This window comes from Aptenodytes patagonicus, chromosome 4 (assembly GCF_965638725.1).
Source record: "Aptenodytes patagonicus chromosome 4, bAptPat1.pri.cur, whole genome shotgun sequence".
Taxonomy (NCBI): Eukaryota; Metazoa; Chordata; class Aves; order Sphenisciformes; family Spheniscidae; genus Aptenodytes; species Aptenodytes patagonicus.
Window position 1 is genome coordinate 84,794,551 of NC_134952.1, and position 16,490 is coordinate 84,811,040.

General features: G+C 47.7%; 1 protein-coding gene across 1 annotated transcript in view; it reads right to left on the reverse strand.

Moving 5' to 3' along the window:
- ADAMTS3 (ADAM metallopeptidase with thrombospondin type 1 motif 3) overlaps nt 1-4,206 on the reverse strand; it is a 127,611-nt gene extending 123,405 nt beyond the window's left edge. The window contains exons 1-2 of the mRNA XM_076337703.1: nt 4,150-4,206; nt 4,027-4,054 (exon numbers count right to left, since the gene is read on the reverse strand). Coding sequence (XP_076193818.1) covers nt 4,027-4,054; nt 4,150-4,206 — 85 coding nt within the window. The remainder of the gene's footprint in view (nt 1-4,026; nt 4,055-4,149) is intronic.
- Between the last annotated feature and the right edge of the window lie 12,284 nt (nt 4,207-16,490).

The window sequence follows — 16,490 nt, forward strand, 5'->3', positions numbered from 1 at the left end:
TCTGAAATTTCAGACAAAATATTTCTATGTCTAAACAAAGCTACCCAAGTTTGAAGACTTTACTTTTATTTCTTCTTTTAAAAAGTATTTAAACCTCATTTAGTATGCATTATTCTGATTATTTTTTTGCTCACACCGCATGTAAATAAATTTTGATAACAGGACTCTTTTTCCAGCCTTCTGCGTTGCAGCCAGAGGACCGACTTCTGTGAACTAATTAATTTTTCAATCACAGGAGCTCCTTCGCCTATCACCGTGACCTGTGAAATTATGTCCACTGAGTGAACGTGTCGGCAGCATCATTTTTTCCCAAACATTTTCTGAGCCATGGCAATGAGATGGAGATTAATTACTATGTGCAGTAACCACACCTGCCTCTTTATATCGCTAGCAAACTTTTCGATTAGGAATAACGATGTGGAAACCTATTAAAACTATACCAAAAGCACAACTGTTTTGGCAGAGACAATGCTGGGTACTGCGCAAGGAAACAAACGTGCGGGAACTCCTGATAACACCCCGTCCAAGTTGCCCCAGCACCGGACTGTACGCCGACCCCCAGACTGTCCCAAACGGACATGGTGGGATGACCAGTGAGCTACCGTCAGCTTCCAGAGCTCCCACATCTCTCTCGGAGGATGTATCTGAACGTGGCTCGTAGGGTGAGGAAGCTCAGCTACCTCGGCGAAAGGACCGGATCTCACGTAACACCTCCAGAGCATCACTGCGCCTGCATCTTCCGGATGGAATTCACAAGCTGTGAGACAGCCAGATCGCTGGGTGGCAGACATCCAGCTTTGCAGTGGAAGTACCGGGGAAAAAAGTAATTACCTGCTGCTGTAGGAATTAAGAGGACAGCATTTCAATACAAAGACTGTCCCGTGTTCTGAGAGATTACCCTTCCATCCCACTGAGAACCACAATGGGATGAGCACAGAGCTGTTCCAGCCACTTAGCAAAGTGCTGCTTAATAACAAGAAAAGATGGTGCAGTGACAGACAGGTGACCCTCACAGGGGTTTTGTCGTCACTGTTTTCTGCCTTCATCGTTGGCTGGTGGTTTCCAGAAACCAAGAAGCAGTTTTGGTCCCTCTCTTTCAGCAACCTGGATCACTTCAGAACTACCATTCACTCTGTATTTGGCTGCCTTTAGGTGGCAGAAATGCCCAGAGAGAAAGACAAGATAGAAAAGGGGGATGGATTTGTTGAGAATTCCCACACAACTTTCCACCTGATGAGGGATGAGGCTATGCAGTATACTTCAGTGCTAGACACTGCAAGTCGGATGAATAAAAGCAAGGGACCGCAAGAAGAGAGGCTCACACGGTATACCTCTCTCTAGTGTCCTCACACTACTTTACTTCACTGTCAACTTGTCCCAGGGATACAGACAGTTCAAGAAACTCTTTGTGGTATTTTCACAGCCTCTGCTGAACTGCAGGTGAACGTGTTTCATCCAGGCTGTGGGGCAGCCTGGCACTGCCGTTCTGCAGGTTAGACATCCAAGTTTTCTTCCAGAAGCAGCACTGAGCAGCGATGAAGCTCTGCTGCGTGGGAGGCCGAGGCAGGAGAAGTCAAGATGTAGCACCACCCCGAGTGCCAGCACCTTCAGGCTTACTATTTCATGAGTGACAACAGTACCATTTCGTCCTGACAGTTTCCAGGCATTTGCAGTACATCATGCATTAATGCAGTTAATGGAGCTGGGGTAACTCCCTATCTCTATAATACATTCCGCACTGATAGTTAAAAAAAATAAAATCCTATATGCTTCCATTTGTCCTAAGTGACTTTCCAGGCAACGAGAAAAGATTAGTTGCTGACAGCAGCCAGCCCTGGGCCAAATCAAAATATACAACACCGATGCAAAGTGACACTTAATAGGGACTTAAAAGTAGGACAGCCCATTTGGAGGCAATCCTAATGCAGGTTTTACTGTCGTCAGTAAAACTCTAAACTGAGTAAGCCATACTTTCTGAATCAGAAGTTACAGGATCAGACATTACTTTAAATATTACCAGTTTAAAAACATAAAGCGTAGGACAAATCCCAATGACTCGAAGTGCTAACTAGCTATTTGTGCTTTGAAAATACAGATTTCCCCTCAGCAAAACACCATCGATCCCTGAAAGCCAGAGCTACTCACAGACAGCCTGGTCTTGGTAAGCCATCGGACTCTCAGTCCCGCTCACCTGAACCAAAACCCACCGAGAAGGCGTGCGGTTGTGCTGAGGAGACACAGACGCGCCAGCAGCTCTCTCTCGCTGGGCACCAGCCAACACCGAGTCCCATCCCAAGGGGGTCCTGCACCGCCCAGCTGCACAGCGGGACATTTGGGACCAGGGACTCACGGATCTGTGAGCGGACAGACCCCCCAGCCGACGTCCTCTTCACCTCCCACCTGCCCCTTCCCAGGTAGAGAAGGGCGAGATCACATCAGCTGCAAAAGGTGCCACGAGAGCCAGGCAGAGAGCCTGCCCCACACCGAGCACGCAGACCTGGCGCTGGCGGCTTCGCGTGGGGTGCCTGATTCACCCTCTGCCATGCACTATCATCTCTCTCCTGCGGTTCCTGTGCGCCTCAAACGTTCCCGACTACAGCAATGCTGGGACCATGAAAGAAAGGAAAAAGTTCAAGGAAAAAAAAGTTATTTTCCAGATTAAGGAATTTTGTCTGATGCACTGTATAATTTAAAAGACGCATTCCCGTATAGCTTATGGTTTCTGAAATTCAAATACAATCCATTTCTCATGGAAACGACTCGAAATAAAGCACAGGATCAGCATACCACTGGAAAAAAAGTCTGTTTGCCAGTTAGGTTTAAACGTACCTAACTGTCTCAATTCCCATTATTCACTGATCACAGTGGAAATCAACCTAAGCCCAGAAGAATGCAGTGCCAGAACTGAAATTGAGACGAGACCTCCAAAATTTAGAGGAATACTTGAAATTCTTTTCCAAACAAAACCTCAGATGAAAACCTGAACCAAAACCTCAAAATTGGAGGTCTAACGGCAACTGGAAATAAAATTGCCTGGGGTCCATTCCCACTGCTACCGCTCCTCTCGCTGAAAAGCTCCAGAGCACGCTCCCACGTGCGGGAGCAGGCACTCGCGCTCAACAGCAAATTGTTAAAAGGCTCATTTCACAACGGCGTAAGGCCAGGAGCACGTAAGACGGCACACCCTTGCACTAACGCCCTGGGAGAGAAAACACCAGCTTCCGCGCCTTTCCACGACCTCTTCCATCCCACAGAGCACCGAATTATCCCTTAGTTTAAATGAACACAGATCTTCTGAAACTAAACTGCGTGCGCATGCTCCTAATTACAATGAAGCTTCCTGTCTTTAGAAAAGAGTCAGAGAGGCTTAAGGTTCCAGATGAAGCACCCCGTGGGCACTAACAAGCACCTTTTTTCACTTCAGTACCCTCATTCCTCACAGACGCCAACCTTGCCGCACCGCGCTTCCTTACGTGAGCGTATCAGTTTACAACGCAACAGCGAGCGACTATCGTTAGGCATGCAGCAAGCACACTGTGCCCGTCGACAGAATACGAAGAGGCCTTGGCATTAGACAATTTTTTTCCAGCTAGCAGAAAAGGCTGAACAGTTCCAATACAGAAGAAAAACGGTATGAAGACACGGTGCGCCCTAGCCAAACGGAGTAGGCATTTCCTCCTCGGTTCAGAAACGTAGAAATGAAGACACAGCGTCTGACCCAGAGCTGATTTGCCGTGGCATTCAGAGGGCTAGTTTAAGCACGCTGCAATTTTAAACTTTTGTTGTTTTATGTTTAAGAAGGGAAGCACAGACGTATCAGGATGCAAAAATGTGTAATGAGAGGGCATGCAAATTCATGCCACATCACCGTGAAACTACAAATGCTCCTGGGTGGTAATGGTGTGGGGGTACACGAGGGAATGCTTGCCTGCATACAGATCATTTTTCCAGAAAATAAACTAGTTAGTTGAGCTTACTTCTTTTATTTCCGTTTTGATAGCAGCAATAATAGTTAAAAAGACTTACCTATTTGGATCTGCTGTTCCTTAGCAGCCTGCAAAAGAGAAGAGAAACACACGCACAAAGTCGTTAGTGCAATTACTATGCAACGTGTGACAGCAGAGTGCTTCTAGAAGGCTGAAAAATTACTTGGGTCTGTATTGCACCATTTTTTGCATGTCTGCTTTTGGTTTCCAGGGATGGCATTTTTCCTTAACTGACTAAACAGCTGTTCCCACCGATAGACTAACAGAGCCCATGGTAAGTTTAACATAAATAGAGCTGCTAAGAATTCCTGATTCTGAATGACCCATTCTATGCATCGTGACACCGTGCCAAAACCTAAGTTCAGCGGCCGAAGGCCCTAACGTCCGTGAAAGCGATGAGTTCCGAGCAGCGCGGGTGCCAGGCCGGTAACGAGGCGCGCGTGTTGACAGCTCTCCTTCGTCTCCGCGCCAGAGAACGGGAAAGTCAACTGGGCTTCCCGAGCGACAGCGGGGACAGGGGCAGCAGCCCGATGCCGATGCCAGCTCACCGCCGGCGCGGTACCGGCTCTCGCCGGGGGCGCGGTGCACAGAGGCGAAACTCCCCGGCTGCTGCGGGATCAGGCCCAGCACCGGGGACGCCGGGCGCCCGGCTGAAGGCTGCTCCGGCTCCGGCGCTCGCCCCGGCAGAGAGGGGAGAGTCGGATGCGGACATCTGCGAAGGGGAGGAGGGGAAGAAACGCGCTCGGGACAAGAACGAGGCGGCGGGAAGCGCTCCCGGACCGCCGCCCCCGATCCGCCGAAGCCCGTCGGCAGCCCGAGGCCGGCGCCGCGCGTCCCCCGGACGCCTGCGGAACGGCTGGCTCGTCCCAGCCCCGAAAGCCGCGCTCCGGCCGAGAGCCCGGGGACAGCCCGCAGCGCCCCGGCCGGCCGACGGAGCGGGGGGGCGGGCAGCGAGGGAAGGGGCCGCAGCGCCGGCAGCTTCCCGGGGCCGCTGGCAGAGGGACCCCGCGGGCAGGGCAGAGCCCCGGGGCGCCTCCCCGCAGGAAGGAGAGGAGGGGAAGGGAGGGGAGCGAAGCGGAGGTCCGGCCCCCCGCGGCGGCGGCGGCGGCCCCCGGCCGCCGGGCAGAGCACGGCGCGCCGCCCCGCCGGCCCCGCCGCCACTCACCTGCCGGCCGGCCGCAGCGCGGACCCCCAGGAGCGCGGCTGCCGCTACCCACAGGGGCAGGAGCACCATCACGAGCCGGCCGCCCGGGGACCGCCGCCCAGCCACACCGCACGCTCCCGGCCCCGGCCGCGCTCCTCCTGCCTTGCGCCTTCTCTTTTTCCCTCCTCTTTTCCCCCTCCGGCGGCGGCGGCGGCTGCTGCCCCCCGGGGCCGTCCCTGGGGCCGGGCGCGGGGAGCGCGGGCTGCACCCCGCTAGCGCCGGCGCCCCGGGGCCGGCGGCGGCCGGGCGGGCTGGGCGCGGGCGGCGGCGGTGGGGCGGCGAGTCACCGCGCCGCCTCCTGCTGCTCGCTGCGCCCTGCCTGCGCCGCGCACCGCGACCTGCGGCGCTAATAAAGCCGCACCGGCCCCCGGGCGCGGCTCCGCCTTCGGCACGGCCCGACACACCGACGTCAGGGGCCGCCGCCGCCACCCCCGGCCCGGCCCGGCCCGGCCGCAGGCTGCCAGCGCCGGGCGGGCTGACCCCGACCCGCCGCCGGGGAGAGGGCGGCGGGGGCCGCTCCCGCACCTGGGGCGACCCGGCCCGGCAGCGAGGGTGTCAACGTGGAGACTTCCGTAACTTCGCGCCCCCCCCCCCCGCACCCCACACCCCCTCCTCCCCGCCCCGAGAAGTCATTTCGACTGCTGACCTGCCACCGCACTCCCCGCTAAATCCTCTGGGCTCCCCGTCTTCTCGTCCACGTGCCTGACAAAGGAAATCCACAGGCTACCCGCAAAGAAAAAACTTTCCCACCCATTCGTCCTGCCAGCCATCGGCTACCTTCGCAGGGACGCCAGCTTCGCACCGTGGCAGCGACTCCGAGAAGAGCTCCCCAGCCTGTGACGACATCCCTGAGTTTCCGTATTTCCTATCAACCCAAGGCAGCGCAGCGAAAGCTACGGAGTCCCCGAGACTCCCGCCGGACTGGAGTCCGGCCGCAGAGCGACTTCTCTTCCCCCCAGCTGGGAGCTCGGCACACAACCAACTCCCCGCTGCACAACGGGCAACGTCGCCCGGCCTGGACAGAAACCAAAATCCACTCACATCGGGCCTTCCACAGACAAAAATCTTCAGGAACACGCGCTGTACATTCTTGGTCCCTTACATTTGCCTAGAAGATGTTACGCAGTTGAGGCTATGCAATAACAAATTGGTAACAGATACCACCAGGGGTATCCCCAAGGGGGAAACAAAAAGCTTTACAAACACTTTTTAGGAGCCAGAGATAAAACACTCCTATGTCCTCGCACTTCAGCAGTATTCAAAGAGAGGACTGAATTTCGTCAGGGTCAGGATTATTTAGTGTTACGAGAGATGGTTACTCCGGGAACATCCGGATCCCAGTTTAAAATCATACTGTTCTGTTGTACCTTTTGCGTTACCACTCTTGATATGCCACGACCAACCGACGTAAGTTGCTGTTGGCCTCCGTCTAGCACAAACAAGCGGATCGCTGCTACTCAAAAGGTTTTCAGAATAAAAGTGTGAAAGCCTAACTGTAACAATCTTCTAAGGTGAACTGCCTGCCAGAAACCATCATATCTACATGAAAAAGAAAACACTGAAAATACTGAACCCACTACTGAACCCGAGTGGCCTCACAGCAACATTTAGGAGAATGAGACCTCCAGCCTTGATTTTCAGGAGATACCTTGAATATTTAAACCATAGCAGCCTGTGGAGCAGCCCTGCTGTTTCAGAGAACACGGGTCCTGAACTGCATTATGTTCTCTCACAAAGCAAAAAAATAAGAGGAATTTTTCTGAGAAAGCGGGAATGCCTGGATATGTATCTGTTATTACAAGCGTAAGATCATTTCTGCACATAAAATATACGAAGCGGCCCATTACACTCTGCACGCTGCAACAGCGGGCAGCTGCACGCTGCGCAAGAGCCACTTGCGCAAGAAAGGCCAGCATCAGAAAGGCTGAGGTCCTGTAAATTGCTAGCTACGTAATTATACATTAAAAGGTAAGTTAAGGACAGTTAGTCTGCAAAGCCACGGAGTCAGAATTGTCAATTCAGAGCTGCCAAACTCGGGATGCCAGCCTAAGCTTTCTTTCGTCTGCGCATTAAGACACTGACTGGCTTTGCTTGATAACACACCACTTCTCCCACAGGACTTTTCCCTCATCCAGTGCACAAAACGGGTACCATTCACTTAACGTACAGCTGTTCCACCTTTTATTTCCCTCACTGATGTTCATTATGCGACCTCAGACCTTATTTATTGCCCATTATTCAAATGCTGAAAACGCTAAAGTTGATTTCCTTGTGGGTTTTTCCGTAACACAACATACCTGAGTGCTTTGCAAACCATCCATTTTCTGCAGTGAAATGATGGACCAGCACAAGCTCTGGTGCTTCATGCAGGCTAATTATAGGTGCAATTCATTATCTCCTCTCATTTTCTTCCATTTTATCTCGCTAAGTTCCAAGCCAGGCTCTTTTTGATTTCACTCCACAATTTTACAAACGCACAAGGTCGGGCTCCCCGCAATGGGGAATACACAGGAGGAGCTGGTTAAAGCAGTTAGACTCCGCAGAAAAAGCCATTCTGATGACTGCCTGTCATCCAGGCGCTGCAGGGAGCACCGCTGAACAGGACTCTGAAGGGAATACCGAGGTCTGGAAAGCCATGACACGACAGACGCGGGGAACCAAACTTCTGGCATTTTGTAATGCTGTTTCTGTGATCTTAAAAACATTCTTTCAATAAAGTTGTGGGTGTTACATCCTAGGTTGTTGAACTTTTCCAAATTAGCTAAACATGTTTCTAAACGTCAAAGAAACAAAGATACGCAAAAGACAGACCTGGAGGCCAGGGCAGATCTGCTGTTTTGCGGTCTTTGAGAGCAGAGAACCAAGGTTTGACAGAATTGTAAGAGAGCAAAAATAAGGTGTTAAAATTAGATACCTCATCAGCTATTTCTAGTAAGAAACAAGACTGAGTACCATCTCTGTAACAAACATAAATCAAGGCAGTATTTGAAAGTTCAGTTAAAGACGTCTGTAATTTCTAACAGTCAAGTTTGGACATACTATTATCAAAGAAATCATAGATTTTCTTGTGCGTATTTCAAGTCTGATATATACACATATGTATATATGTATTTACACATGCATGTACCTATATATATATGTATCTCTTAAAAATCTGTTAAGTATTTACAATTCTAAAATTATTCTTGCTAACGCTACATCAGATAGGCTTTCTGCATCTGTACAGTTTCTGTTGATGCACTAGACTGACAGCTACAAATACTTTATGAACCTGAGTCTCTGGGCACTGAAATCTAAAAGGTTTTGCACAGGGCCAGATTCTGGAGTGCGAAGACTGCAGCAGCATTTGCACGGCAAAAATAATACTTATGGGAGTAAGCACTCAATGCTGTGAGTAAAATGTGGCATTACCTGATTATAAAGGCTCTGGAACATGGTGTCTATGAAATCTCACATTCTCTCACAGCAGAAGTGCCTGCAACACAGAACAATTTCAAAGCAATTCTTAATTGAAACAAGAATTCAAACTTTAAAGAAGAATATTCCATCTATGGAACCAAGAGAAATTAACTGAACAGGAGTTTTTACAACGCTATTTAATACAAGCTTTCAAATATTAAAATGTTTTTGAGACAAGCCCCTAGTAAACTTAACTATAACATCTAGGAATAATATCTGTAGTCTAGACAAACCACAGTCTTAACCGATCATGTACGCACACATGGTTTACTATTCAGTTTTGCAATGACATTTCCTTATACTTAGGAATCATTAGCATTTACTGAGTTTCTGATCTACTGTATTCTTTGCCAGTCTGCATTTGATGACCTTTCTTAATAGTGGCCAGTTTGGAAAGCATTAATTCTGTTCTTTCCAAAACCGACGTATCGTTAAAATTAGCCAGGGGTAAAACAAGCCGCCTATTGAAGATGGCAGAGATACCCGCTTTGAACGCCTGTTTTAGAAAACTAAAAATGTTTTCTAAGCATTGTGCAGATGGCTGCCTATTTTCATAGGAACTGCTGTAGCAGTGGGCCATGGAGGACATCCTTCTTCAAGAAAAGATAATGCAGGCTGCTTCAGAAAAAGGTACAAGACAGTCCAGATAACGTCGTTACAGATTAATGTACTTTTTTTGCCACCTCCACAAACTGGAGAACACATCCCTTACACAATGCTTGGGCTTTTTTTTTCTTCTCTCCCCCCCGCCCTTTCATCTTTACCATTAAAACCACAGATTGTTATTCACTTCCAGACACCCGCTCTGCTGAAACCTGGCTTTGGTGTCAAAGCCTGACTTCCTCTCACGACGGATACGTTGGGCCTCAGGTTCTCCTCCTCGATGAAGCATGCCCTGATATAAAGAAAACCGAAGGGCAGGATCCGCCGTCAGGCAGGGAGACCGGAGACCCAGATCTGGTTCCTGTGAAACCGGAGCGCGCGTGCATGACCTGGTCGGGTTTCCAGCCCGCGAACCGTTGGCTTAATGAAAAGTAGAAATATTTTTTTTTCCAAGTAATTAGAGATGCAGGAGGCCTACAGCGCGATCGTTAAAGCTAAGGCAATATAAACCAGCTTCTTAGCACAGGATACATCTGAAAAAGAACGCCTGCGCCTCATTTTTACAATTCGTTACTATTTGCATTTCAGTACCGCTTGAGGTCCCATTCATGGACTGGAGCCCCATTGTAGCAGGCATTGTCAGCGCACACAATAAAAAGGCCACGCACAAAGACCTTTCAGTTGAAGGGTGCTACTGCGAAAAAACCCCCAAACCACCCAAACCCCAAAAGCCTGGATACACAAGAACCGAATTTTACGTTTAAATGGAAACCCATCCCTTCCTGCATGCTTGTACGGGGAGTTGTACAGCTATCCTCGCGCAGCAGAGTCTCAGCTGCAGCTGAAGCCTCTCTTCTGCTCTCCAGGCAATTTGTCAGCGTCACAGGTAACGACGGTGCCACAAGCGGCTCCAGACCTTGCCGCTACCACCACGCAGGCGTATTAATATTGCCCTTACAATCCAAAAGACCGCCTCCTCTCTAGCTCCACCATAGGACAACTCGAGTCGGGCATTCCAAAGCTGCAAAAGCCTTTTTTGCTGAGGTACCATGTTTAAAATTTTAGCCTTATTTGCCATCCAATGACTTCTGTCATTTGGTTTTCAAAACCACGCAAGCAGCTTCTTTTGGTATTGCCCTTCTTGTGTGTTTACCATAGCAGTGTAAGAAAGGGATTGCAGTACCAAGGTGTCAGACAAGAATTACCAGACAGCACGTGAAATGCAAGCACTCTATAAATGAAAACGGCTATAGTTTCTCCTTCATGGTGCATTAAAACTGGGGATATTAAACCACATAACCATATTTAATTGTTTTAAAGACACTATTAATCTAGCAGATCGTTAAATGAAGAAACATAGTAGACCTATTATTTTTAACAAAGCAGCGTAAGATTTGCGGTCAAGATTTAACCACAGGACATAGGAAACAGGAGAGAAAAATGTAAGACATGAAAATCACGGTTGTAAAATAAGTTATGAAAAATAAGAAGTAATGGAAAGAGGCAGTGCTTGTGACAATGTCGTATAGTAGATACATTCCATAAAATTGTTCCTATTTAATTTTGAAATGACGTGTGCCAAATAAAATGCAATTAAAACCACCTCGAATGCTCAAGAGAAATGAATAAACAAATCCCCATAAATCATTCTAAAAATAAGATCCAGTAAGACCAAGCTTTCAATGGCCTGCGGTACTGATACAGAAATCAGTGGTTCATGTGTTGCAAGAGGTTCCTGGAACTGCTGAGGCAGCGACCCTAACGCACTGAACACATTCTGACAGCATCGAAGGCCCGTTGAAACGCCTGTGCTTGCCTTAAGCCCTCAGAAGAAAACAAAGATGGAAAACATCTTTCTCATCCTGCATGGCCCGTGCGTGGTGGGCACGTGCTCTGCCTTGACATTCTAGAGATTTGCCTCTACGTGAGGGATAGACTTACTTGAATTATACCTGTACGCCGGAGGTATGGGAACTGTTGCGTGCTGCCCACGCTTAGTTTTGCTAGCGTTTTTCTGGTTGTAAAAATTTCTGATTAACACTTTTATACGTACGCCCTCCTGGACAGTGGGGAGCTGTGCCATCTCCTTGTGTATACAGACAGGCAGATGATATACACCTATAGATTAGCAGGCGAGGCTGAGCACTTGCTGGATGCACAGAAATGGCTGCTCGCACACTCTCAATAATTTTTCCACTGATAAGAGAAAGAGCAATAATTGGCTTCTGGGAATCCGCACTCAGGGGTCTGAAACAGGGATTGTATTTGCCAGGGATTTTTTTCTTTCTGTTTCCCCTTCTATATTCCATTGTCTGGGCAGAACAGTACCTTCTGCTGGGAAGCACTCAATCCGAGGACCTACGTAACGCAGAAAATGCTGCCCAGTACTCTCTTTGAAATGGAAGTCTCCTCCCAGTTATGCAAAACGGGAGAGATGCTATAACTATTATGACCACAGAGTGGCTGTTCTTTCCGTAGCTTAAGTGTGACAGCATGCTTGAATTGCTGGAATTGTCAAAGTAAACCTTTCTGTTAGGACAGCCAACCAGGCCTGAGGAACTGGATTTCGGTAACATTTATTTCCCAGGACTTCATAACCAATGAAGGGCATAAGTAATGGAAGTACGACAAACGTTGCAGCACTGCTAATGTCCTAAGATAAGCGCTTAGGCACAAACGTTTATTACTTCTGGAGCCAACTACTGCCGAGCAAGACATCGTGAATATGCTGGAGCACTAGAGTTCTTAAGCAAAGGTGATCAGTCACGTTTTACAAAAATAGCACTTAAAACAATTACTGGAAAGAACAGGGAATGAACTCTCAGTATATTAGCAGGTTAAGGTAAACTTGACATAAGAAGGAGAGAGGGGACAGAGAAGAGGAAGATATCAGAAGGTCTGAACTCCCCTGTAAGAATTCTTCTGTGAAAAGCAGTGCCATCCACGTTAGCTTACTCGGGAGGAAAATTACACTGGGAAATGGTGGGGTTTTAGTGTAATGGCCACCCTGGCACAGAACAGAGATACACCACATAATTTAAAGTCTCCTTCTGGTCCGGAGATTTACAGACGAACCCTTCAAATATCTGTTTCTTTGAAGAAGTTTGTGGTCAGCCGAAACAGCCGTGTGAATGCATGGCTGACCCTCCCCTGGCCGCTACCAATCAACAAAAGCCTTGTTCCCAGTGAAGAAGACAGATATTCACATCCCGCACTGCCAGCTGACTGGCTGCAGCTTCTCATTTTCTCCAGCTTTTTATTTATCATTTGTGCACTCAGCGTAATGTCTGCCTTGAATCAACCTACTCCAAAGCACACGCTATGTAAATTTAACCTGTGGCAGCCTAGACAAGCTGTTGATTGACAGCAAAGATACCGTAAAGGCTTCTCATAAAGGCCATGCCCTCCACGAAGCAGCTTGATTCATAAGTAAACCCGGAAAGCTGTAAGATTAGACAGAATCTAGTATGAACCAGATCAGCATCTTACCCTATTGCACGTACACCTCCCGTCGGCTTCACCAGCTTGACGCTTTTCCTTTGTAACTTGTTAACAGGTGCTTTGGTTTTAGTCACATTTTTGTAGAAATTTTTGGGGAGGGGGATGCCTGCAGAGAGAAGAAGTGAATATTTTTTCAGTATTCTGATTCCTTTTCTGCCATTGATTCATGAAAAAAAAAAAAAAGAAAAAGTTCCTGTAAGGAGGGAGGGAGGTTGCATGCTTAAGCATTCCCTTACCTCTCAAACGTAATGGAAATCAACTATCCTGGCTTGACTCCCTAAAACCAGAAAAGAAAAAGCTGCACCACAGAAATGAAAAATCAAATGTAAAAATCAATAATATCCTGTTCCTTAAGCAAGCCAATGAGAACGTCTGATTCAGCTCCAGTTTGAAGCTGCCTACTCCAAAGGGTTGTCATGTTATCCGATTACCTCACAAAATACTTCAAGTCAGTCACGTCAGTAGTTTTTGGTACTTCCATCTCCTTGATTCTACTGCAAAAGGTCATTCCATGTCACAAGAATAAAAACAACCACCTGAGGATGGTTGTCAGTAGTCCCTTTTGTAAGGGTTTTAATAACGACCGCAGTTGGAACCCAAGAGACACCACTGTTCCTGTAAACTGCCGATGGCTCAAAGGGCACGTTCACCAGGACCACGTGAAGTTGCAGGCTGTATCCCACCCCCTACACATCAGCTTTGCATTATATTATCAGTGCCTATAAAGAAGAGGCAGTTTGCGCCACTATCTTAGCATTAAATGCACCTTGCATTACAGCTGAAACCTAGCAAAGTACTAAGCGGACACTCAACTTGAAGCACACGTAGCCTTATTTCCGTTAGATTCCTGAGCTGAAAGACATAAAACCGGCCAAGAGAAAACCAGGCTTTGTTAGCAATTTAGACCATCTAACAGTGATCCCTGCACACTGCCATTGCAGTTGTTCTCTCCCAAGTTGAAAGAAAATTAGAATAACTTAAGCTCCAAGTCAGTTTTCACTCTCTTCTGTTAAGTCCCCCCCACAGTAAGGATGGGAACTCTAACTCACCCTTACCCTCCTCCGTGCAGACTCAGCATAGAAAGGACTGGCCTAGAGCGAATGCAGAACGGCATGCAGTTCTGGGAGGACCGCTGGAGCTCGGCAGGGCTAGCACGTTTTCAGCGTTATGCGACTCGGACATCGGTCCCCTCCCTGCGTGGTGGTCGTGTTGCGCAGCTGGCACCAGGACGAGCGTGAAAGTCTGTAAATCTATACTTAGGGCAAAGTCAGCTTTCTCATCAGGTGCTTTAAACGCTTTAGGTTACTCTCCATTACAGGACCGCCCGCTTCTTCCTTGTGCAATACGTGGGAGCTGTGAGGCTGCAGATGCATACGCCATCCATCTCACCAAGGTCAGACGCAAACTATTCTTATCCGCTACATATGTTTGAACTGGGATTCTCCTGAAGGAATAATTAAGACAATAAGCAATTAAATTTTCCTTCAGTCCAATATCACAGATAAACTACGTACACATGCCATCATGCAAACTTAAGTCAACACCAAGAGTAAAAAGCTGAACTGAGATTCTGCGATGAAGAGCGTGCAACATAAAGGAGCCGTCACCTTGGATGCAATGGCAGGACCGGCCCGAGCGCTGTTACTTCCGGACAACCCCAATCCTGGACGAAAGCAGGGAAGTTATCTGTCGCAAATAAACATACCAGAACCACAGTACAAAGTGCTTGCAGTAAATCTTACGGACGCTGACCCATTCAATAGGTTTCACGTAAGAGAACACCGCCTGGATCAAAACAAAAACGAGAAGGAAGTTTCCAGAGCTGCTAGCACATGTGACCACTCCTAGCAGACTTACCTAGGCATAAATTAGAAACACCAGATAAAAGTAAGTACTTAGGAAAATATTGATGGCACACGAGAAACTTCAGTAACTTTATAGGTAGATGCAACCAGAAAGTTGAAATGCTAATATTATTTTAGGTTATGCACGTATTGCATATATGCACCTATGTAATCACTTCCTTCTTAGCTCTTTTAATTGACAGAAGACATTACGAAGCCTCTATTTTCAGTATGGAACATATGTGACTAAACTGGAAATGGATAATTTTTATTCAGAAAGCCTCACACACAGGCTATAACACTGCTGGAACTTCCTAGATGGTGTTACTACAGGTACTTGGATAAGACTGCTTAAGCTCAGTGAAGTTAGATGTTAGAGCGCTTTACTTTTCAACTGGGGGTGGGGACAGCTCTTTTTGAAACTTGTTCTTTTGGAATCATCATTATTTAGGTATGGAATGGGTGTTCACATCTACTGTCTCCAGAAACCTTAGCGGTCTATTTATATTATTATCAGGCCTTAAGCCAGAAGTACTGGCTATGCTGTTGGTTGAATTTTGGGATTTCCTCCTCACCCCAAACACAGGTGGGTTTGTAATAGGGAAAAAAATTGCTGCTTGTGGATTTCTGCACTGTCATTGCTTTCGTACCATCTTACATATTGCACTGGTCCTTACTTGGACCAGATGGTGAAGCCACAGTCTAACTCTAGCACTGCCAGTTGTATTTTATCCAAATAGACAGCTTCATGCACAAACCCACTGAACTCACTCTGGTACACATTCTGCACTGCACGCTGACCCCAACGCACGCGGAAGGCTAGCACAGGCAAGATTGTCGAAGTTGAAAGAGGTTTGACCTAAGGCTCATTTAAGTGCCACACTCGGTTAGCGTTCAGGCCAGCAGGACAGACATCCCCAGCTTTCTTGTGCCCTCCTGAAAATCCCAGCCATGAGCTTCCATCTCTTACACTGTGTACACAGATCATTCAAATTCACACACTGCATGGGAAAGTATACGAGCAGGCAGGTATTGCCACTCTGACTTGAATTTGCTGGGACACCTCCAAATCACTTCCAATTCCAGAAGGAATTAAACCAGGTGCTTAGTTTCTGCAAAGCAGCTTAAGCTAAAATTCTGATACCACTTGCTGCTCTCACATGGGGTCATGGTCATTAAATATTTAGGCCAAAACAACAGTAAGTTGAGATGAGAGAGTGGCAATATTCAGTAGATAAACCTCTGCCTCTCTCGACTCCGCTTCTCCACTCTCTCTCTACGAGGATCCATCTGCTTTGAGAGAGCAACATAACCGCAAGGGACAACTCCAAATACTGTTTAAAAACCAGAAGCTTAAATGAAAATGAGAACTGAGCTTCTGACCTTACCTAGGGTCCTCTTACCACGTCAAGGCTGGGGTTATTTCCAGGGCAGCATGTGAGAGCTTTCACTGCAGCTGCTTCAATAGTACTTTGCCTGTGGATTAATGGATGACTTAGGCTTCTCATTCTTACCAGCCTTTACAATTCAGGAGAACACACAGAGGATTTCTTCTGAAACAGTTGAAGTAAAAAGACAAAAGTAAGCTAACCTCCTGACCTGTACAATAACCTTGTAGAGAAATCCATTCAACAAGGTTGCTCACTGTTTCTGGGAAAAGGAACAGAAAGGTTTTGCAAGAGGAAACAATAACTTGTATCCTGTTTAAGAGGGGAAACTACCACGGCAATTTGTTTCTGATGAATTTACATGGGGTAGAGGAGTGACTAAATCCAACGAGGACCAAGCAGCAATAAAGTGTTTCTTAAGCAAGGACTGAACAGATTTAAAGCAAAAGACTTGCACTGTTCTTACTGGCACTTAAACCAAGGAAACACTCAAGTGAGATGGGGA